General features: G+C 40.5%; 1 protein-coding gene across 16 annotated transcripts in view; it reads left to right on the top strand.

The window, feature by feature from the left end:
* The window catches only part of EPB41L3 (erythrocyte membrane protein band 4.1 like 3), a 94,727-nt gene that overhangs the window by 45,771 nt on the left and 25,152 nt on the right, over window positions 1–23,804 (top strand). For all 16 annotated transcript variants that reach the window (XM_054285236.1, XM_054285233.1, XM_054285231.1 and 13 more), the window contains exons 4-11: window positions 8,717–8,821; window positions 11,061–11,103; window positions 13,865–13,940; window positions 15,466–15,684; window positions 15,998–16,085; window positions 19,573–19,725; window positions 21,793–21,890; window positions 23,236–23,411. In XM_054285236.1, the coding sequence (XP_054141211.1) occupies window positions 8,717–8,821; window positions 11,061–11,103; window positions 13,865–13,940; window positions 15,466–15,684; window positions 15,998–16,085; window positions 19,573–19,725; window positions 21,793–21,890; window positions 23,236–23,411 (958 nt within the window). The remainder of the gene's footprint in view (window positions 1–8,716; window positions 8,822–11,060; window positions 11,104–13,864; window positions 13,941–15,465; window positions 15,685–15,997; window positions 16,086–19,572; window positions 19,726–21,792; window positions 21,891–23,235; window positions 23,412–23,804) is intronic.

The following is a 23,804-nucleotide window of genomic DNA, read 5'->3' as shown; positions in this document are numbered from 1 at the left end:
AAAAAGACAGTGATCAATCATCACTGTATGTCAAAATACCTTCTCATCTACTGTTTCCTTATGTGCCATCACTTATATGTGCAAGGCAGTATAAGATAGTGTTCTAAATTAAAAGGCAGAGACAGATATGCAAAATATTATTGCAGGTTTTATTTCAAACGATTACTCTACATCAGTCACCTACTGGGATGTTTTATGAAGGTTCACACATAAAGAAGTTAATAAAGAAGTAGAACAGTTGGAGAGCTTACATTGATATGCAGCTTTCAGGAAAAGCATTTCTGTACATGAAGTAGCTTCATAATGGGGAAAAAAGTCTTTTTAATATAGCTTTTATTCAGAAAAAATTTTTTGAAATTGCCTAATTCTTAGTTCCCCCTACTTTTGGCTAAATATTTTATTAAGTAGATATTATCTGGAGTTTTGACTTGGGACATTACCAAATACAGTTTATCGTTGAATTATGGAAAACTTTTGAGAACCAAAAAATGAATGTATTTTGCTTTGCGCATTTTCTTTTCTTGGAGTATGTCTTTTTACCCTTTTTATCCTAAAAGGCTGGAAAAAATATCTTGTTCAATATCTCCTACACTTGCTAGCCAGCTGTTTACAAACTGGATGAGAGGGTTCTGTCCATCCTAGGGATACATTTATGAACATTTATGATTAATGACCGTGTGTTATATTTTGAACATTTATGTCTCCTCCTCATCCAGGGGAGGGCAACAAAGATTCTCAGGGGGCTGGAGTGCCTCTCCTGTAAAGACAGGACTGAGAGGGTTGGGGTTGTTTGGCCTGGAAAAGAATCCAGGGAAATTATTGTGGCCTTCCAGGAGTTAAAGGGGGCTTACAGAAAAGAGGGAAAGAGACATTTTACTCAGACAGATAGTGATAAGACAAAGGGGAACTGTTTTAAACTAAAAGAAGGAATATTTAGATTGGATGTTGGGAGAGAATTCCCAACATCCAATCTAAATATTGGATGTTGGGAATTTCCTTTTCTGTGAGGGTGCTGAGACACTGGTTGCCCAGAGTAGTTTTGGATGCCCATCCCTGGACGTGTTCAAGGCCAGGCTGGGTGGGACTTCAAGCAATCTGGTTTAGTGGAAGGTGTCCCTGCTTATGGCAGGGGTGTGGAACTAGACGATCGTAAAGGGGACTTCCAACCCAGGCCATTGGTTTATAATGGTTTGCATATGCAGATTTTTTTCTGCAAGAAACCAAGTAGTTGGAAAAAGAAGTCAATATGAGTTAATTTCCTTTATTTTAAAGGGCTGTGTGGAAGAGTAGGGCATTTCTTGTTTGTTTTGTCAATGAATAGCCTACCTTTGTCTTTGGCATACAGTGTTGCACTGATAACTTTGCCAAAGGTTTTTTTTCCCTAGGAGAAAAGACTTGAAAATGTTTTGTGGAATGCCTGGAACATGACTCGCAACACATTGAACTTTCTGATGAATTAACTGGTATTGATGCTTCTGGAGCTGCCAGTGCCATTTTCAGCAAGCACGGCGGGGGATTTAGAGACCTAAATTCCAGTGGTTAAGTCATGTCATGCTCCCAGATGCTTTTATCCTACACATTACACATGTGATATTTACTTCAGTAAACCAGAGGAAAATTTACTGATTTTCAGCCAGTTAAGACTCCAGTAAAGATTCTCTATCCTGTTTTTCGTTCTGGATTCTCCTTACTTAGCTTCCTGCTGTGAACTTCAGTTGAGAAACGAGAGATTTGAAGAAATTCGGGGATTGTTTTCACTCCTGTCACCTTTCTGCTTCATCTTCTTTTCCCTGTGGAGAGAAACTGCGGAGAAGTGTAAACAGGGAAAGAGTAAATCCTTTGAAAATGCAAATTACAAAAGTGTAGAAGTGAAATGGAGTTAAACTTTCTTGGAATGACTTTTTCCACTCATCTTCCTTGAGAAAAATAGTGATTTCCTTCTGCTGGCTTGAATCAAGGCATGTTCAAAAAACATGTCTTCCATGTTTGGAGACTTTCTGGCCTAAAGTGCAATGATTAGCTCCTAGAATTTCTCAGTTCAGTTCTTTGGTTCTTGAACGTTCAAACTCTTTTCATGAAAAACATGGGAAATGTTATGGTATGTTGATTATTATTTCATTCACAGATAAAAATGTGCTCCTTACCAGAACAGCTGTGTGAGTTTAGAATCTCTGGTTGACTTTCTGTAGATGGAGAAGCAACATGATGTGGCCACAAGCTTCTCTACATTTGGAACTACAATGAACATCCACTTACAAATTCACATCTGTTTGTATCCATGTATTGTATGCATCAAATTATATATATACTTGCCTATGCATATTAATTTATTACGTATGGGTGATGTTCATATCCCTCCCCCAGAGATGGGATTCTCCATACAAAAGTGATATTGCAAGCTTGGTCACTTTAGCTTGCAAGTAATGAGTATTTGAAGTATTGGGGTTTTTTTTTTTCTGGGATTTGGCATATATTTTGTATTAATGGGGTAGTTCATGAGGAAAGAATGAGAAATTGTGTTGTCAGGAGGCTGGAATTCAGCGACTCAGAGACTCAGCTGGGGGAATTTTGTTGAGAGAGTGCTCTCTGTGGTTAGTACAAAGTATTCCTGACAACCAATTAATCATTTTCACTTGTTTGTGTTGCAAGAATAATTGCAGAAGCTGCAACATGGGAATGGAGAAGCTTCCCTCGTTTATGCTTCTTATTTGTTGCCATATACATTTTAGTATATGGTGTTTTACTTGTATTTGCACATAGGAGACTACCATGCAGCCCATGCAGTGTGGAAAATGAAAGTATCAACCAAATTAAATTGCCAAAATTAATTTAAATTGTAACAGGAAAATGAAATAAAATCAGTGGTCTGCACACAATTGGAATCTTCTTCATCAAAAAAAAATTGAAACATTGGAAAGGAAAAAAAAAATAGCTAATTCTTTCCCACCAGAAGGAAGAGGGGAAGAGGAAGAGGTTAGTACAGCCACATGCCAAAATACATTACAGCATGCAAGGCTAGAGCCAGCCCACACATTTATACAGTGCATTGTTGAGATCCATTGGAAAGTGCAAGTGCTAATTAGGAATGTGAACCAGATAACCTCAACATCACTTCGAGTCCAATTATTCGTACTGGGATTTCATGATACTGATCTGTTTGTCCTTATTCCAGCGATCCTGCCTAACTAGAGTTATTACAGTAATTGTGTGGAGTTGGATGCCAGGCTGGAGCTAGTGTGACATTGCTCACTGGCAGCTTGGCAGCTTTTCCCAGGAAAGCAGCAAGGTCATTTGCATATGTATTTGTGCAGAAAGTTACATGCAAACTCATCCTTTTTAAATTCCAGGTCCACAGCTGTGATACATTTTCATCCTGCTGTGCTCCTTGGCTGGTTAGAAAGGGAAGTGGAGTTTCAGTTCATCAGGCTGTCCTGACCTTGTGGTTACTGTGCAGTGGAGTTGATGGTTATTGGTGGCAAGAATGAATCCTGTTATAGATGTCTGGCTGAAGAACTCTGTTCTCACTCTGTTTTCCCTAGCACTGCAAAATTTGGTCTGAATGTGATCCCTTGTAATTGATTCCATGCTGCAAGCAGCCCTTACTCAGCGTTCTGCACCCACATGAGACTGCAGCATTGAAAGCCAAAGCAGAACCGCCCCAAAGTGCGTCCCTTTGGAGGCTGCAATGGTTTTCATTTTTAGGAAGCAGAGAGGGCTGCTTGCTGCTCATCAGCTCCTCATCCTGTTTCCCTCTCAGTGAGAGGAGGGTAATCTGCTAGTGAGCAAAAATAGAGCCTTGAGAGTAGACCAGCACTCTATGCTGTAATCAGACACTGAACCCCTTGGCACCCGGGGAGGTGCACAGGAATCCCAGTATCATGGCTGTGCTGGTTCAGAGGGGCTGGAGAGGCCCCTGACTTGAGCAGGGCAGTGGCCAGGGCAGGGAGCAGGTGTGGTCAGGCCAGCTGTGGCATTGTCTGGCCAGTGCCTTGAAACCCTCTGAGAACAGAGGCTCCTCAGCCGTGCTGAGCTGCCAGTCCCAGAATGGCACTGCCCCTCCAGTGAGAAATCTGTCAGACAGAGGGCTGGATTCTGTCTGAAAGAAGCCTGAGTATCAACAGGTCCTCAGCATGGACAGCTCTAGCTGGCATAGAGCTAGGAAAGGTGGCTGGGCCTGTAGGTTGGAGGTTACCCAACAAGTGAAAGTGGGTCATTCAGGTTGAGGGGCAACAGAAGAGCCTCAGGCTGCGTTATCAGGGTGGGTGCCAAAATAGCCTGCAGAAAGACTGCAAATGATTGTGTTTCAGGGACAGGGCAGGTTTGCCAAACCAGGAGCCACAGCAGCTTGAAGACCTTTTGGAGAGGTGGTGCCTCCTGGCATGGGGCAGCTAAGCCTACTGCCCTTCATAGAAATAAAATTTGTCTATTGGAGGTGGCAGATCTGAATCCTCATAAATTTTCCTCTGGCACAACTGGCTTCCAGCCTGGGACACACGATCCAACACATAACATTTTCAATCTTCCTGATATCTTCATTATATTTTACTGACTCCCAAAGGAATTTTCTGGAGTCTTACTACCACCTGTAGGACAAGGAAGTTGGCATCATACCTTTGTATTAAGTTGTTGGTTGCTCATTTTCAATGTAATTTTCCTCGTGGCTTAACACAGTACAATAACATATGGGTTTGGTAGCTGGGTTGGCACAATACAGGGGGTTTTGTCATTTTGATAATATTTGCTTATTATAAGTACTTTTCAGCTCATGAGTTTAATCATAATAAAGGAAAACTTTTTTATTGTTGTTCTGCATTAAGAAATGCTGAATTTTGTATCTAAATTTTTGCCAATGAGAATAATTGACTTGATAATAATGTTGTTATCCAGGCAGAGCAAAAGTGGAAGTTCTTGAATTTTTGAGTTCTTCACTCTGTACTCTGTTCACACAATCTTGGTCTGGTGATCTTGTAAGGTGATGGGGGTATGATGGAGGGATATGGGCTGAGGAAGATGATGTGGGAAGATTTGAGCATAATGCAGAAGCCCACTAGAGGAAAAGAGAGACTTTTGTGACCTTCATCATCCCAAGGAAGGAGAAACTTAGCGTCAAAACTGAGGAGAAGCTGGTGAGAAGAGAGGCTGCTTCTCCTTATGTGTGAGAATTGCTGGCAGGCACTGGTTTGCCAAGTTTGCTGCTGCTGGCTCCTTTCACTGGGAACTTCACCAGGAGGCTGTTTATTCCCATTCCAGCTTCAAGAGAGAGCCGTGGCCTTTATAGACCTGCAGGGATGAGGCTGTGAAAAAACATAACGTTTTTGCTCCCAGACCTTTGTGTTCATTTATACCGTTTAATCTGTGTCTTGTATCCCTTCTGTTTACTTGATTTCCCAGAGCTTAAGCTAAGTGTCTTTTTTCAAATCTGCACATTTCCTTTCATCCCATTCATGCCTGAAAAATATCTAACGATATTTCTAGTGGATGCTCTTGCCAGATTTACCTTTCAGAAATTTTTTTTCGTTTAGAAAGTCAGTATTTTATAGCACAAAGTCTTCTTTTTGATTTATTTTTTGATCCACATTTTGGGACTGCTGGAAATTGATTGGCATTTTTGGCATTAAGTTGTGATCCACAGTAACCAGCAGACTGTCAATCTTTCATCGTCTTAGACTTGTCTCTCCAACAAAATGGAAAAGGAAGGTTTAGGATGGATTGAGAAGCTGTATGATTTTGTAAGTTGACCTTTCTCTTCCCCTCCCATTCTCTCCCTGCCAAAGCAATGATATCCTTGCCTTTCATGGCAGGGTTATTTGGGCATGCAGTAAAACAAAAACAAGTAACAAGGGCAAAACAGGCTGTTCAATTGTTTTAATTATATATTTCCAAATGAATCTCCTAATTTCCCATGAATTTATGCAACAGCTTCCCTTCACTTTGTTTCTGTGCAATGGTGCTTTAGAAACAGTGTGCCTGCTCACAACACATGGGTACAAAGTGGCACTGCTGCCTATGTGCAGGGGCATGAGGATTTCTCTTGCATTAGGAGGACAGCAGGGGTGACTCCATTTAAGGCTGCTCCAACTCCCCAGGTGATCAGAGCCCTCAAATCCTTCTCCCACAGGTCATCTCTGACCTGAGAACAGGCAGGGTGAGGGGCAGTGGTGAGGCTATGGTGTGAGGCTCATCCAACACTCAATGTGAGTGTTTGGACACTAATGGCTCTTTCTGTAGGAGGAGAAGTGATCTTGGTCAGGCTTTCCCTCAACTATCACCAGTTCTTACCCCGTGATTGTGAAGAGAAGACACTGGCCAGGAGGGGCCGTTAGTTACATTTTGATTTCTCATGTCCTCTTGCGCCACCAGCAGAGTTTTCCCCCATCCTGATGCAGCAGGAGTTTTGTGGAAAATGACTTATGTACAACTTGGACATCTTCACTCAGGAGGAGGAAGAGGAGGTTAGATTGCCAAGAAAATTGTTCCAGATTGCTGTAGATACTCTCACTTGCAGTGTGTAGCCAAACAAGAAATACTGAGCACTGGGGGTGTCCTGGACATTTGGTTTTTATTACAGCAGTCCTGCACAACTGTTTCCTGTAATTCCCTGTTAAAACATCATACCTTGCAGCTGCTAGCTACTATTTCTCAAAACAGACGTCTGGGTAGATCTCTGTAGCTATGGATCGGCCACATAAAACAGCTCCTGTGCTGGCCTTGAGTGACTCTTAAAATTAGGAGAGCACTGAAGTGCCGCAGTTCGAATACATGTAAATGGTGCACTGGTGCAGACCAGTGTTTTTCAGAGCTGGTGTCCTCTAGAGCTAACCTGCTTGTTTTTCCCAATTCAGTATAACTACTTAATTTGTTAACAAGTAGAAGAGCAAGAAATTTGTCAAAATGCAACATTGCTTGCTCACAGCAGAAATGTCACCATTTTGGCTTGAAGTTTCTGAGTTGCTTCCTCTCCACACACTAGTATTAAGATCTTTTTTGTCTGCCTCTTTCTGTACAGAGAGCACCAAATATAAAACCAGCAACCTCCCGTTACCTACTTTCAAGTTCAGGGCGTGAAGAATTAACTAAACATTTGTTTTGACACTATAAAGGAGCTGGAGCATATTTGTGCTTCCTACTTACAGCGTGGAAAGCATGTGACACACAGAACAAGGCCCTAAAGCTGTTTGCTCAAATAATGCTGGAAGGCACAGTAAATGAAGTTACAGGAATACACTTGTAATGCACTTCTGGGCCTGGTTTTCCTTCCTCAGCTGGAGAACATTTTTTAGGCCACGCTTCAGTTTCTCCATTGATAAAACGTAAAGGATGTTTTCCAGCGCCCTTTCCAATATACCATTTGAATGCCAGTAAAAATACCGAATTTAACACAAATTAGATTACGCTGCACAACTCCCTTCATCATCTCTTGTGATGTTTTCACTGGGTGTTAGGCAGCAACCCTCAGTTCTTTCCTTTTTTTTCTCTTGGCTTGCTTAGGACTTCTAAAATAGTTTTGAGGCCAGCATTGGGCACCATGGGTTTGCTGGCATAGCTGTGTCAGCTTGGATTTTGAGCTGCCCTCTCCCAGCCAAGGCTGCTGGGCTGGAAGTGCAGTCCGGGTGCAGCTCTGTTGGCAGATGCATGTAAATTTGGAGGTGGCATTCTCTCCTCTTTTTTGTCAACTGCCTGCATTGCCTTGGAAGCAAGTAGTGTGTTTCCAGTCTGCTTCTAGCCACCTACAGATAAAGAAAATGCTGTGCTGACATCAACTAAAATATTTATGTACGCGTGTGGTCAGAATAAAGTGGAGAGATTTTTCCTTTAGCTGAGTTGCACTTTGGGAAGCAGGCAGTGATGAAACACAGCAATAAATATGGCCCAAATAATTTTGAATTGTTTATCGTAGTTAATGCATATCAAAGTTGGCATGTGTAGGTTATAAAGAGGATGTTTCTGTCTGTTTGGTTTTCTGGAGGGTTATTTTCTCAATTTCACATACAACGCTGAGAAACAGCATGACCTGAATTTTTACTGTCCAGTATGATAGATACTGCAAAGGTTCTGCTAAGGGCTCTAGATGTTGACAGTGAGAGGTCTTCTCATCTGCCGTGCCAGCAGTAAAGAAGGTTACTGGGGCACTGGAAAGCTGTTTTTTACCCAGCTGCATTCCCAGTCAGATTCCAGGCTCTTCTTATGATTTCCATAGATGGCATAATCACGTTTCCCTGTGTGACGACAAAAATGGGTCCTGAAATCAGTCCACACTGTTACCAAAGCAAAAAGTATGTCCATGTTTGGTTTTTCCTCCAGTGGATTGCCCCGCCAGTCACAACTCTGATAGTCCATGACCAGGAATATTTTGTACTGCTATTTGTTGCTACTTGCACACAAAGAATTGCTTCGGTTTGCAAAGGTGTGACCTCATCATGCTCTTGAAGCTGGGGTTTCTGAAAGACAGAAGAGATTTTACTACTGGAAGTTGAAATATGACATATATGACTTATTTCTAACTCTGCAAGAAGACTTGAGGTTTTAGGAAAAGAGGATTTGCCCCACTCAGCAGATTGTTATGAAGCTCCAGGTCAATAGGTTGGAAAGATGGATGCATTGATTTGAATCATTTTGAGGTTACTGGTTTGACAGAAAAGGTGTTATTTTAATGCTTATATTACTTTATTTTGCAAACTTAAGCATCTTTTTGTTTGTTTTCTGTTATTTCCCACAGAAACGTTCCAGAGGTCAAGTGCTATTTGACAAAGTGTGTGAGCATCTGAACCTTTTGGAAAAAGACTACTTTGGGCTAACATACAGAGACACAGAAAACCAAAAGGTAACCCACAAAAATGCAGGTGGCCTTTGGCATGTGAGCATTAGAACTCCCTGAGACACTCCCCAGACAGCTGTAAACAATCCAGAAGGTGGTTTTATCTTCCTTGCCAAGTTCCACAGACACAGTTTGAGCAATTGTCTTTTTGTGACTTTACTCCTCAAGAGCATCTCCTGTGCTTCCCTGGGTTCCCTCTCTTTCGGCAATTTATGACATAGAAAATATTAATCATAGAGCTGGTGCTCTTTCCAGTATGATTTATTCCTTTACTGTCAAGATGAAAGTCAGATTTACACTCATAGATACACTGCAAAACATATCGTACTAAAATATGGCTTAATAATAGTGATTGGGACACAAATAGGCAGGGGATGTCTGGCTGTTCCTGCTGACTGCCAAGATAAGGGAAGGCTTTAAGCCTTGACTTCATCTTAGCATTATTGTTGATTTGACTAAAGACATTAGTCTTCAGAAGCAGTTGGTAGCAATAGTGAATCACATTCTGCTGTCCTGCATTCCAGCTTCCATATGAAACAAGCTGTGTATTACAAGAGTTGAAGATATCTAATGTGAAGGTGTTTGGGACATGGTACCGTGAAAGAGAGAGTATCAAAAAATAATTTAAAATATGTTGTGTTATTTTGGCATTTTAAGATAAATATTTTGACAGAAACCAAAACTTCTTAGCAATATGCACAGTAGATCAGCAGAGCTCATCAGCTGAGGGTATTTTGTGCTTTGTGAAGCCTGTAAGGGCTTCCCTGATGGAGCTGGTGCTTCTACTACTTTTTTAGCTGTTTATGCCTTGTGGGAGCAACAGTTGTGTTTTCTAGGCTTCCTTTTGTTTCAAATATATGTGATATTAAATTAATCAGTCTTTTTGTTTACTTTTTCCCCTTTCTTTACAGACTTCTTTGTTTCTAATTCAGAAAATCGCTCAAGTGGATACTTGGTCCATGCCAGCACAAGATAATGTCCTAGCATGTGCTTAGTTTTGGGTTTTGAGAAAAGCTAGGCAGAAATCTAAGTGCATTTTCAGATAGGTATGCTTTCCTATGGGAGAGAGAAGCATGGATTCATTATTAACACCTGGTTTAGAAGCACTAAATATTTATAGGTGACCAGTTACTTTACAGACCTGAACAGTTAAAAGAACAACTGCCTGCCACCCCTTTTATTGATCAATAACATGCATATTTTTAATGTCAAAGTACTTAACAATTCATCTCCATCCTCTGGCACATAACTTTCAGCCAGACAACAACATATGTGCCCACATCCCATGTCCTCTTTGTAAACAGAAACCCTAATGTGTCTTTAATTTCTTGGTGCATAATGTGCTTTTGTGCTCAGCAATAGCTGGAGATCTTCAGGCTCAGGTTTTGCACCACAGAGCAGGTTTGGACAGCTGCAAACTGGTTGTTTTTGTTGGGGAGGGATTGTTGTGTTCTGCTTGTTTGGTATTTCTTTAGTGGTTTTTTGTCTCTCTGATATATCTGTTTATCTTTCTTTGGAGAAAGTGGAACTTTCCTGGGGAAAGCGAACTTTTTGTTCTGGGCTCTGACGCATTCTAAATATTAATATGATTCTCTGAGAGGTCAAGACAGCAGAGGCACTGAGACCCCAAGCTGCTGTGTGCCTCCTCCAGGGGGATTTTATCTGCTCCTTGGCATCCCTGGGGTACTAACACATCGCTGGGATAATTCTCCACCTCCTCAGCAGGGGTTTTGTCTTGCATAGTCATTGGGCTCTGCATGGTGTGGATGGGGGCAGAGGTGCTGTGGTTCTGCCTCTGATTTTCCCTGGAGAGCCCCTCATGCCCATGCTGCATTGCAAACATCCCTACTCTGCGCTTGCTTATCCTCTAGCAAGTCTTTTCAGCCTTCACAGGACTGGAGGAAAAAAAAAACTATCAAAACCACTTCTTTTTAACAAGCTAGTAGAAATTCAATTTTACCTGAAAATACTCTGCAAAAAGATCTCTGTGGGTTTATTTTATCAAATCCTATTTTTTATTCTTTTATTTCAAATCATTCATGCCCTCAAAGTCTCTGAAGGATAATGAAATTCCTGTTTATACCCAGGGCCACATCTGGAAAGTTAGTGTTAGCCCTGCCTACCCCAAGGAGAAAGGAGTGGCAGAGCTTCACATGTTCTAGCTTTGACTTATAGCACTATTTTAAAAATAACATTTATTGTGTTTTCTAATTCAAATTGAAAAAAGGAAACATTTTCTTTGCAGAATTGGTTGGACCCTGCCAAGGAAATCAAGAAGCAGATCCGAAGTAAGTTTGTTATCGTTGCCCCCTTCTACACGTCTCCCCATGGGGACAAAGCATATTTCACAGTTATCTTTTGTATCCTGTCCCAAGTCTTTAGCAAAAGAATTATGTACATCCTTTAGATTTTTTGTGCTAGGATGATGGTGAAGCATTTCTTATGCTCACAACACGTGAACTTGTGTTGCTGAAAACAACTTGACATTTGCAGTGATGCAAAATCCTGAAATTTGACATTAAGCAATGTAACCTTAGGGACTAGGCCATGTATTTGAATTATTTCTTGCATTACTGATATTTATAACATATGCAGAAACACTGTTCATGCCCCATACTGAAATAATTCACTGATGCAAAATATTACTCTAAAATACCTTTTCTTTCTTTTTCAGAAGATTGATCTCTCTTCCAAAAATGACCACGAAGTTTCTAATTCACTTTAATCTTTTTAAAAGCTCAGTTGTTATAACTAGGCATCTAGTTATCAACTTAGTATAAGTTTCTACTAAAAGCAAAAATATGTATTCTAAATCTATATTTATATTTCACTTTGTGGCCTCATATATTAGAAATTCAAAAACGGCTCAAAGGAAAACCTTTTTGAGACTGCTGGGTTCAAAACTAGACTTGGATTTTTTTACTTCCCCTCACTTTTAAAAATTTACAAAATGTCTATGTGTATGGCTTCTGTGGGCAGAAAAGCTCCAGTAAATTTTTTTCTTTGCACATTTTGTAAATGACCTAGCCCTTTTGCTTCCACAAACAAATGTATCTGGTAGTTCACATTAATTGGGTAAAGCCTGGCAAAGAAATCCCTTCCCTCTTCAAGATTAAAAGGGTTAATTTACACTGATGGGAAAATTTCCCCACTTACTATGAGCAACTTCCCCTTTCCTCCAGTATTATTTTCATTACAAGTGATCTGCAATACAAAGTAATGTAGATTTGCCTTTTTTAAGTCTCTTGAAGGGATGGATCTGGAGGGGAAGGTGCTTTAGACCACAATGAGTCAGTTTCCACAGATGGTCAATGCAAGCAAAGCAGCTCAACTTCCCAGCACATATTTGAAATGTATTTAATATGTACCCAAGCCATGAAATAGACAATGAAAGGTTGTGACAGTGGGAGATTAAGCAGGGCAGAAGCATCTCATCCTGGACTTGAGGCAGTGGACAGTGGTGTTTGCAGAAAATGACAATAATAATTTCCTTTCTCTCTACAATTCATCCCAGAAGTTTGGAACAGGCCAACAGTGGAAAAGCAGTGCTGTTACCCATACTGCTTTCCAAAGCATATATATAGTCCTGCTAAACTGGCTGAGTTGTACAACGTGCAGACCACACTGCTGGGATTTCATCCCAGTGTTTGAGAAAGGTTCACATCCCGTTAGTTATATCCCACTAACTTGCAGAGTGTTAGGTTTTATTCCAACCCTGTAAAAATGGGGTGAAGACTGCTTACTCCTCTATCTTCACCATCTGTGCTATTATGATAGGCTTTATCATAGGTTTGATGTATTTTTTGTGCCAAGGAATAGATTTACAGGCCATGGTCCCTTCCATCTGTTGTGGAACCAGGTGTCACCTCTGGCTGCATTCCCACCTTGGGGACGGTCTACTCTCTGCTGGGACTATGCCCCATCCTCACTGCCAGCCAAATCTTCCTTTCTCCATCTTTTATGTCTCAAGAAAATGGAAAAGTTCCTAGAATCAAGGACCCCAAAAGTCGTGCCAAGAGCTGAATTCCTGATGGTTAACATCAAAACTCTTCTTGCACATTCATGAAATCATTGAATCATTTGGATTGGTTGGGACCTTAAAGATCACCTAATTTCAACCCCTGCCATGGGCAGGGACACCTCCCACTAAACCAGGTTGCTCAAAGCCCCATCCAGCCTGGCCTTGAACATTTGAGATTAGATGTGTAAATAACCAAAGTGGATGAGATCTCCCATGGGATAAAATTTCCTTGTTGCTTGTAAGAACAGTGTGGTTTGGGGTTTTGTTATTGCTTTTCATTTGCATTCTAGTCATGTGCTAGTGTAACCTAACCCTTTTTTTTTTCAGAACAGCTTCTAAATTTACCTACCATGTTCAACTCTATTTTTAAATCTTGATATAATTTTTTTTTACAACGTTTAAAGCTAACACTCCAGAAATAATTTTGCCAACTCTGGAGATACAAACCAGTATCCATCCCATGGGTCAACTAAATTTAGTGAAATGATTAAATAAGAATTCCCCAGTGCTATGTACTTTTGCAGTCATACTCTGTGTTTGTCCTTGCAGTTTTGTCTGCACAATAATTTATGTCTGCTGAAGAAAGGAACTATGTGCTGAGGCAGCACTCTGAGAGGATGCTGTGAGCTGATTTGGGCAGCTAGGCCTCAGCACATCACCCTACTCCAGAGCCCATTCTCACTCTGGCTTGTGGTCTCTGTGCTTTGGGTTATTGGTTTTTAAAACTTGTACAGACTGTGTGGTGCTTACTTTCAATAAACATTGTTCTCACACTGAGAGGTTTTTTAGTATTAGTAATAAATTACTGCTCACCCAGAGTCCTCACTTCCGTGGAAATCCTGCTAAATAAGTAAAGAAAATCTGATCTAATACAGTATCTTCAGTATGATGTGTGGGAAAAATATTCTAAAACCTGTTCTTATTAATTGCTTGTCTGGGATATTTTTAAGTCCGCTGGTGATTGAATAGCATGAGCATCTCTGTTTGCATTTGCAGTGTACTTTCAGTCAATCTATGTTTTTTTCCAGGTGGTGCTTGGCAGTTTGCATTTAATGTGAAATTCTACCCTCCAGACCCTGCCCAGCTATCTGAAGACATTACCAGGTGTTTTAAACATTAAATACCTTTTAAGAAGTGGCTTAAAAGCTGTTCCTGGTAGCACTTACACTCTAATTATACAAGAAAAGAAATGTTTTATATTCCAATTCTCTCTCTTTTTCATATGAGCTTATGGAAAATACGCAATACTTTGTCAAAAAAGATAGTGTGAACAGTGTCTATCCTCTGTGTTATGAAGTATTTTGTGTAGTTTAAGCTTAATCCCCAGATTTTTCAATATGTAAATTCCTTTCAGTTGATTTTAATCTTCACAAAGATGCCTGATGCCCATTTTTGTATATATGGTGGTAACAAGTTATTACCGTAAGTAAAATCATGACTGTCAAAGGAAAGAAGTGAGATAATGTTGTGATTTTGTGACCATACTGAATCCAAAACAGAGCAAGCACTGTACCAGCTACTTAGGGAAAAATGCGCTCTCTCCCAGCTGAAGCCAGGATAGATGAGAATAAGCATGCATATGCAAATTTTGTGTATCATTTGACAAAATAAGCAATTGATGTGCATGGAATAGAGAATATGGTAGTATTAATAGCTGCTCCCTCCTCTTCAAGTCACTCAGCTCTGCACTCTACACCTCTACTCTTTGGTTTTGTATTCACATTGCAACCTCAACAAAAACCCCAAAACTTCACCTGATTTCCTCCTTGGAAGGAGGCACAAAAGTTTTGATCTGTGATGAGTTTTTGTGCCATCAGCAAACTGTTCCCCAGCCTTTCAACATTTGGCAACCTTTGAATATTTTTAACCTTCAGTGTTTTATGGACTACTTGATGCTTTTAAGGTAGCATGAAGCCTTTAGCCTTGATCAGGGTCCCCTGTGGTAGGTACTGTGCAGAAAGACAGTGTGCCAAGAGTTCACAATTGAACAGAGGACTTCCAAAGGAAAGGATTGCCTTATTCCTCTTCAGACTCCTAAATTTCCCCTGGGAGCTCTGCCTTTGCCACCAAACCAGTGCTCTTCACTTTTTATTCTGTTTTCATGTATCTGGTGAAACCTTCCACTGCAGATTTCTGTGGTTTTAACAGCACTTACTGTTTCAATGTATTTTTGAGAAAGCACAACATGTTGCTAAAGAGACAGCTTATGTTTTTTGAAAGACTTGGAGTTCTCCTGTTCTTAAATGAACACTATATGAGAGATTTTTTTTTCTCCTGAAATAATTATGAAGTAGTTTTATATGTAAGTGATTTATGATAGAAATCTAGTATGTTTAATGGGTATTTCTTCATCTAGTTCACTAAACAAAGTAATAATTTTATTTAGAGATCTCCATGCTGCTGTATAAAGATAAATTAGGTGTTCCTACTAATAAATTAGGTAAGAGCTTGGGGTTCCGGGCATTCTGGGATTGTTTTTACAAAATTATTATTGTCCTTGTGAATGGCTGAAGATCTCTGGGCTTGGCTGTCTGCAAATGCCTGTTGGAACTCTTTCCAGTGCTCGGGCGGTGCTTTGGGGGCAGCGGTGCAGGAGCCCTGTCTGAGCTGCTCTGGTGCTCCCCTGCAGGTACTACCTCTGCCTGCAGCTGAGAGATGACATCGTTTCGGGCCGGCTGCCCTGCTCCTTCGTCACGCTGGCCCTGCTGGGCTCCTACACCGTGCAGTCGGAGCTCGGCGACTACGACCCCGACGAGTACGGCAGCGACTACATCAGTGAGTTCCGCTTCGCGCCCAACCACACCAAGGAGCTGGAGGACAAAGTGATCGAGCTGCACAAGAGCCACAGGTAAGCACAAGGCGTCAGTGTGAGCTCCAGCTTGCCTCAGGTACCATCTTGGTGCATCAGGAGATGTTAAATTCTGCAGTGGTGTACTTAAGATTTTTCCAGCAAGACTCCTCTGCATGTCTTTGGACAGAGAAGAGCTTTGCAGCATGTCGATTAACAGGGTCTGCACTAGAGCTCTGGCTCTGGTAGGTACCCAGATACATAAAAGGTAAAACTATAGTTCTGACAGGCTGAAAGTGTTTTCCAGCTGCTGGATTTTCTTTTGGATTCTGTTTCCTTAACATTTATGCTAGAACTGGTTACTTTTCCACAGGGGAATGACACCTGCAGAAGCTGAGATGCATTTCCTGGAGAATGCCAAAAAACTATCAATGTATGGAGTAGACCTCCATCATGCCAAGGTATGTGCTTTGGTTCCTTCACTGGCCATGTCTCCTGTGGCATGGTACATGGATCTGCATGGACTCCCTGATTTATTTTTTGTTGTATTTTTGAGACAGAGATGACTCATGTGTCAACATGAGGAAAGGTGACTCATGAAATAAGCATAAATATATCTTGTAACCATAACATAACTTATCCTATAGATTCAAAGATGTTGCACATCAACTTTCATGTTGATTAAACAAACGCTATCCTTGAGGAAAATACTTAGTGGATGAGGTGATGAGGGAGGATTTTAGAAGCTGTCCGGAGAGTGGTGAATTTTCTTTTCATTCAGCTACATTTTCCAGTTTAGTAAGGTTAACCATGCTATCTTAACTGGATAGCAGATCATTTTTATGCTGCAAAGGACTTTAAAGCAATTATTTAGCTGTGCTGGAAACCTAATCAGATTGATGATAATGGGGAGAGAGCAGCTTGTCTCTTTCCTGAAGTGTGGTTGTTGCGGTTGACAGGGAGGGCAGTAATTCTCCTGGAAACATTCTCCCATGATCAAGTAGTTTCTCTAATCATCAGCAGGCTAAGTTATGAATAAAACATGGTCGTTCTTACTGTGGCTGGAGAGAGTCACTTATTAGCCTTGTATTGGTTGTCGAATTTTTGGTTTTAAGGTTTTTTTCCCAAATAAATAATTACTATTGTTTTCTTCACTCTTCAGAGTAAGACTAATGGATTTTAGCATTTTTGAGGTTAGCAAGCATCCTTGGCAAATGAATATGGAACCAAAGAATCCTGCCCTGTGGAGGGAACTGCATTTTCTCTAAAGGTCAAGTTATTGTGAGCTTGGTTTTTTGCTGCTGCAGCTCCTTTCAAGAATTGAGATAAATTTGCTGCTTGGATTTTGAAAGAGCCTGCAACGGTGTCCCTGGGGCATTTCATAGGAGTTGTACATGTGTGTTACAGAATTCAAGGCAATCTTTTGTGTTCTGTTAATTGCCTTCACTGAAAATGAAGAATCTGAGTACAGCTCAAGGGGCCACATCTACCAGGAGGGATGCCACTGCCTTCCCTGTATCCTGCAGATACACACTCTGTCTTGAGGCACATTTGGAGCAGAGAGAAATGGATTGGCAAATGTCACAATGCAAAGAAGTCCAAAAACCAGCAACTAAATGGATTACTGTTTTAAAAAAGTTACAGGCTTTGTTACTGAAAGTTTTACATAACATAGCATTAAGGCCTAAGTGTTTTTTCAGAATATTGCAGAAAAGCTGTGAATTTTAAGATGGGATATTATAAAAAAACATTTTATTTATTCTTTCCTGAAAAAGTATTAGTATTCTGGTTTGCTCTTCTTTTTTTTTTCAAATTGAAAGACTCAGAGAAAAGTAGAAAAAGTAGAAAAGCTAATCTCTCTCCAAACTGATGCTCTTTATTTTAAAAAGCTGCAGTGATAACCAAGATGTGCCTGTCTGTGGGTTAAGGAACCCCACAATCATCTTGAAACCTGAACTGAAGGTGGGAAAAGTAGACTCTGCGTGAGAAGTCATGTTTAGTTTTAATTAAGTCTGCCAGTGAGATTTGATGATGTCAGGCCAGGGGACAAGTATCTCTGTGCATGTCTTTTGGAAGTCATGCCACAGCAAATGTCTCTATGTAAATGTCAATTCATTAAGGTTGTGCCAATATATTCAATGTTGGACTCTCCAGCTCAGATTAAAATGAGTTCTCAGTTATCAAATGCAAGGCTGTGATGAAAAATATGTTCAAATAGACAGACTTGTCCTCTGGGCTGTCACCATTCTGAGGAAGGCCACCCCATCTGTATGCAGAGCTAGAGGGATGTGCCTTGGACATTACAGCTAACGGGTTCCTGTCCCATGTAACCACACGGCTCCTGCAAATAGCCAAATTCTTTTATTCAGGTTTCATTTTGCAATAGAAGTAGCATATTGGAAAACAGTCTCTGACACCAAGTAACAGAAGTCTTGAATAAACTTAGATTTGTGGTAATGATGGAGATAAGAGAAGAAGGTATTTCTCAACAATTTTTGAAAAAGTGTATAAAATGATGAAGCTGCTTGCACCTGCAGAAACGTGCCATGTATGAGCACACTTGCATTTCAGATATTCACCAGGCGGTGTGATTATTGCAATGAGACTTTTTATTTTAGAATTGTTCAGTGTACTTAGATACTGCTCTTTGCTTAGGAAAATTAAACTGAAGTACACTGAAAAAAAAATAGCTTTGTCATTTCTGTAGTGCCTGATGGTGATACCACACATGAGCTGTATTTAGAAAAAATCTATCTTTAGGTGGTGGTACCATCGTTGTTGGAACATATGTCCTCTATTGATGTGTTTTCTAACACTGGAGTGACTTTGTGGCACTATTTCTGTGTTGTGATTTTAAAACTTTTTTTTTCATTTCAAGCTGTGCCATAGCTGTTTCATCATGACTGACCATGCATACCATTGTGTTGGTCTTGAAATGAATCAGATTTTCACCAAGTGCCTAAAAGATGGCTGGTTGGGAAAACTAGAGGAAAATTATGAATTCCTTTCATGTTTATCAGAGGGTAACATCTTCATAGCTTCTGCGCTCAGGTTTTTGTGACTTTAAGTTATTTAAAAACAAATTGTGAAGAACTCAGTACTTTGAAGTGGATTCTTCTTTACTCTATCAGTACTAGTACTTTAGCTAAATGAAAAAACAGTGATAGAAGATAGTAAGACAGTGAAGATTGGTTTTAGACTATTTGAAGACTTCTAAAGGAAAGAAAAATCTATATTTCTTTCTTAAAAAAAACAGTATTTATGCCTATGTTCTGATAAGATTGTGGACAAATCTTTTGTGTAGTGCTATTGCGTCTGAGCTACAGCCTCCTGGCAAACAGGTTATAGCACAGTCACAGTCACACACTCTTAAAAAATAATCCTTTCTGGTCCAAATGCCCAACTTTATGCCCACTGGGCATTTCAAAGTGAAAATACTGAGCAAAGACGCAAAAGCATTAAAGAAATTAGCAAACTTTCTAAAGCCACCTACTAAAGGTGAGCAAACTACAGAAGAAAAATTTATCTAAGGATTCACAAGGCTTAGTCATGGAGATGAGTGATACCAGGAGAAGTAAATTTTTATGCTGTCATACCTACTTTCAATCTGGTATTTATGCTAATAACACTTTTTTTATTATGCTAATAAAGCTTTGCTATATGATTGATGTATTTCTTTTAATGACATCTAAAATTTTCCTCCTCCTTTTGGAGTCTTTGTTAAATATAAGGAAACATTGGAAACCCTCAGTTTCCTTCACCCTGCCCAACCTTACTATTATTTGCATGAATGCATTCAGTGAGGAGGGTAACGCTCAGAAATCAGGTCACTACAGCTGATGCATTAAAAAGACGTAGCTCAGATAGAAACACAGGATACAGGAATCTGTAGTACTGTAGGATGCAAGGATAGAAATGCTCAACAAAGTGCACTGCTTGCTGTTCCAGGATTCCGAAGGAGTGGAAATCATGCTAGGAGTCTGTGCAAGTGGACTCTTAATATATCGAGACAGACTCAGAATAAATAGATTTGCCTGGCCAAAGGTTTTGAAAATTTCCTACAAGAGGAACAACTTCTACATCAAAATCCGACCAGGGGAGGTAAGGGCATCCTGGCTCTCTTAAGTGGATAAGCCTCTTGAGAAAACATATGTTTTTACTGATTTGTTGATTTGTTTTGTCTTATAAGCTTTTAACACTCCTCTCCATTTATATTTCCTAATTTATGCTGATTTTCCTAGGAAAGGTTAGGTACACACTTTCTTTAAGATACAGGTAAAAAACAACTCTGGTATTTTTCTGTTTACATCCATGAACTAATGTAAGGAATAAATATGGCCATTTGCACATAAAAATCTCATCCATATCATGAATACTTTGGGCATTTAAGTAGCATATTGCTTATTCATGGAGAGCTTCTTATCCTCCCTCATGTTGTACATGCAGCTGGCATTTATCTCAGCCACTAAGAGATGTAGACAGGCCTTAGCAACCTTTATAAACATATAGGACCAGTATACTTGCAGCATTTTGGGTAGCTGCACGCATTAGCCCTCCCAGGCCCGCAGGAGCTCCTGTGCTGGCTCAGGAGAAGGGGATGTGAAACCTCGTACAGTGAGTGCCCTCTCGTGGCTCAGCTTCAGGATGCGAAGCAAATACCGACCTCATGGGCTGAGCATGCGCCCTCCCAGGAATCATGGATATCATGGAAGGGTTTGGGTTGGAAGGGACCTTAATGATCATCTACTTCCAAGCCCTCCACCGTGGGCATGGACGCCATCCACTAGACCAGGTTGTCCAAAGCTCCATCCAACCTGGCCTATAAGATGGTAACTCTTGGGAAATTCAGGATCATCACAAGCAAAGGAGGATTTCCATTTTAAATGCTGCTACAATAGTTGGCCTGTGATAGATGAAATCCCCATATCCATTTAGAGTGTGGAGCTGTGTAGCAGGACAGAAGCCACTTAGATGAGGACTGGCATTTCTCCCTTAATGCAGCCAGTGTCTCTGGGACTGACTTCATAATTGATCTGGGAAACTTGCTGGGGCTCCCCACCCCTGAGCCTGAGCCTTTTTTAGAGTCCTAAACCAAAGTCCACAAACCTATGTCTCCTGCCCATTAGCAGACACAGTTTTATTAACCAAATTTCTAGCCTTGAATTTGATTTTAAGAACCCAAACAAATAGTCATTGGCATTCCCAATGCCTGCACTGAAGCTCTCCACCCCTGCTACCCTGTTGAGCTCTGCTGGTCTTGGTACACAGTATCCTGTGACCAGGCCATAGTTCCATGTGTAAAATATTTCTGTAGTTCTGTAATCAATGCAGCCTCTGTCCAAATTACATTTGATGATAATGTGATTCACTAACTCACGTCATCTTTATTATTTTGTTATTTCCTGCCTTATTTCCCTGTTAGCTTCTGTAGGGATCCAGACTTCCTTGCAAGTGCCTTTCTGTCTACCTTTCCCCCATCACAGCAACTCTGTTTTACCCACTCAGCTATCTGCATGTAGCCATCAACATGTTACAGCAGATATAGCTGGCACAGCTTCTGCATCTGAAATATATAAATTTGCAGTACAATCTAAAGAGGTCTGTTTTTATCTCTGGACAACTCTTTTCAATTACCTGTCTTGCCTCATCCTCCTCAGATGAATTAACTCTAACCAATGTGATTTACTAACAGTAGTACTTTCTCTGTAAATATCCTTAATCTAAGGCTGTGTGAGACCAAATCAGTCCCTAAGGACTATTACTCACCTCCAGCTATTACTAGGCTTCCCACTGTAGTTATAACTAGTGAAATTAAATCAACAGGATAAAACACTTGAATGATGTTTTCTCAGAAGTCCCCCAAGTTTTAACTCAACTCTTTGTTACTATAGGGTATAAAACATCACTGTCACCATAAGAAATCTCTTGCTCATTGCTAGTGTTTCCCCCCAGAAATGATCCTCAAAGGTTGCCATAGATTATCATTTACAGATTGTTTCCCAGAATTCTTTCTGTAGAATATGGATATATGTGGTTATGTACATGAGCATATACATTTGCCCTTGCAATGAGGTGATACGGACAGAGGAAATGGAGATGAACCTGTGTACACTGCCTAGAAATAGATGCACAGCATCAAAAACATACTTATTCTTTTTTCCTACCTAGTTTGAGCAGTTTGAAAGCACTATTGGGTTTAAGTTGCCAAATCATCGTGCTGCAAAGCGCTTATGGAAAGTGTGTGTTGAGCACCATACATTTTTCAGGTATGTGGATTTCTTTTTCTAAAGGTGTGATGTAAAATGCGACAGAAAATATCAGTTTTGTCAGCAGAGATGAAACCCTTCAAATCAAATTTTCATTTTGATCATGAGGTACCTCTGAGCAGATAAAGAAACATTATTGCTTTTTCAAAAGTTGAGATGCTGCACCCAAATTATTCATACTACTTCAGATAGATATTGCTTAAAATCACCATATGTTCCTAATTAATCACTTTGCTTTATCTGTGCCATGATATTATCAGCTGCTATAATTAAAGAGGTGAAGGACTCTGCTGCATTACTGCATATAAGCTTGCATAGAGAGAACAACTTATATGGAAGATTGCAGGGGGATGTGGGAAAGAGTTTAAAAAAGAAGACTTTTTTTAAATTATATATGAAAGTACAGACAGTAGTAGGTCATGGATTTTTTGGTCACCCAGAATACACAACCCATAGCTATAATTTTTGGATTACTAAGGAGTTTTGCAGCTATTTTTTTGACTTCTAGGAAGACCAGAGAAAAATGTGGAATAGTGAAATAAGTGCTGTAATTAGTTTGTGCTAAGATAGTCACCAAACAGATACTTAAAAAGAGAAACCCAAAAGGATTAGATTTTCAACAGTTTGAAAGGGTGTGTCCAGTGCTTAAGTACTGTTTAGAATGTTTGGGAGTACTGAAGGATTTCCCTCCTTTCTTAAAACTGTTGGTTCAGGCTGTCTGTACATTCATATGAAATGCAGTCTTAGCAGCAAAAGATCTAAAGAGAAATGGAGTGTGCATTTTTGGGGTATTTTCTGATTTTTAATGAAAAATAAATGCATAGTCTGATGCATAGACTCCATAGCAGGAGAATGGCTTCTTCACCCAGCTGCCATGCCCAAATTGCAGAGGGTGGGAGAGCTCTAACCTGAAAAATGTCTACACCCCTGTGAATGAATACTGCCTGTCATTCACTGGAAATCATTTCTGGCCCTGTCCTCAGCATAACATCACCATGTTAAATTTTAAGAGATACATCTGCATTTCAGCCCAGTCGGGCCTCTGGTACAAGGAACCACCTTCTTTTTAGTTTTGGTAATCAGAAAATAGTAAATTTGATTTTCAAGCATGAAGGAACTGAGTGATTCTTGCCCATTTGGAAGAACTCAGATCTTCAAATGCTTAGCTAAGTGGTTTTGTCATGCTGTATGAGGGGCATCCTTTGATTCCCTTTTAGCCACAGACCTCTGAGGCACAGGTTATGATGGAGAGCGATGCCCAGCAGTCATCTTCTCTCCTCTGCAGAAACAGTGGGCTGATTTTGGAGGAGAGGAAATAACAGGTGCACTGCTTGGTGTGTTTTAGGCTCCTGCTGCCAGAAGCACCTCCAAAGAAGTTCCTCACGTTGGGCTCCAAGTTCCGCTACAGCGGCCGGACGCAGGCGCAGACGAGAAGAGCCAGCGCCCTCATAGACCGTCCTGCCCCTTACTTTGAGCGCTCCTCTAGTAAACGTTACACCATGTCTCGCAGCTTGGATGGGGGTAAGGGCCTCTCAGCTGACCTTATCAAACATTGTCACTGCTTTAGATTAGATGTAAAGCTCATCATCTCCTCTCCTTGAGATTTGGCTGGGTGGAGGCTGTGAGTACCTGCACTGCAAGGGTAGAGGAGGAGGATGCAGAGAAATTCTGTGCTGAATGTACGGTTGTGGTCCTTACAAAATGTTTGGCTGGGTGACATCCTTTGGAGCCCACTCTTCACAGAGCCTCTGTCCTTGGCCTCATATCTGCTTCCCTGATTTGGGAAAGGATGGGATGGACCTGCCTGCCCAAGAATGTCAGGCTTTAACACTTTTTCAGAGTTTGCATGAGTGACTGTTTGGGTTTTGGTGGAATCTGAGATTTTCTTCTGTGTAGATTTTTCACTTAAGTTGT

This window comes from Melozone crissalis, unplaced genomic scaffold (genome assembly GCF_028551555.1).
Source record: "Melozone crissalis strain CALT ecotype California unplaced genomic scaffold, PUWL_Pcris_2 ptg000042l_1, whole genome shotgun sequence".
Classification (NCBI taxonomy): domain Eukaryota; kingdom Metazoa; phylum Chordata; class Aves; order Passeriformes; family Passerellidae; genus Melozone; species Melozone crissalis.
Note: the sequence above shows the minus strand (reverse complement) of the source record. Positions and strands in the feature narration are given on the sequence as shown.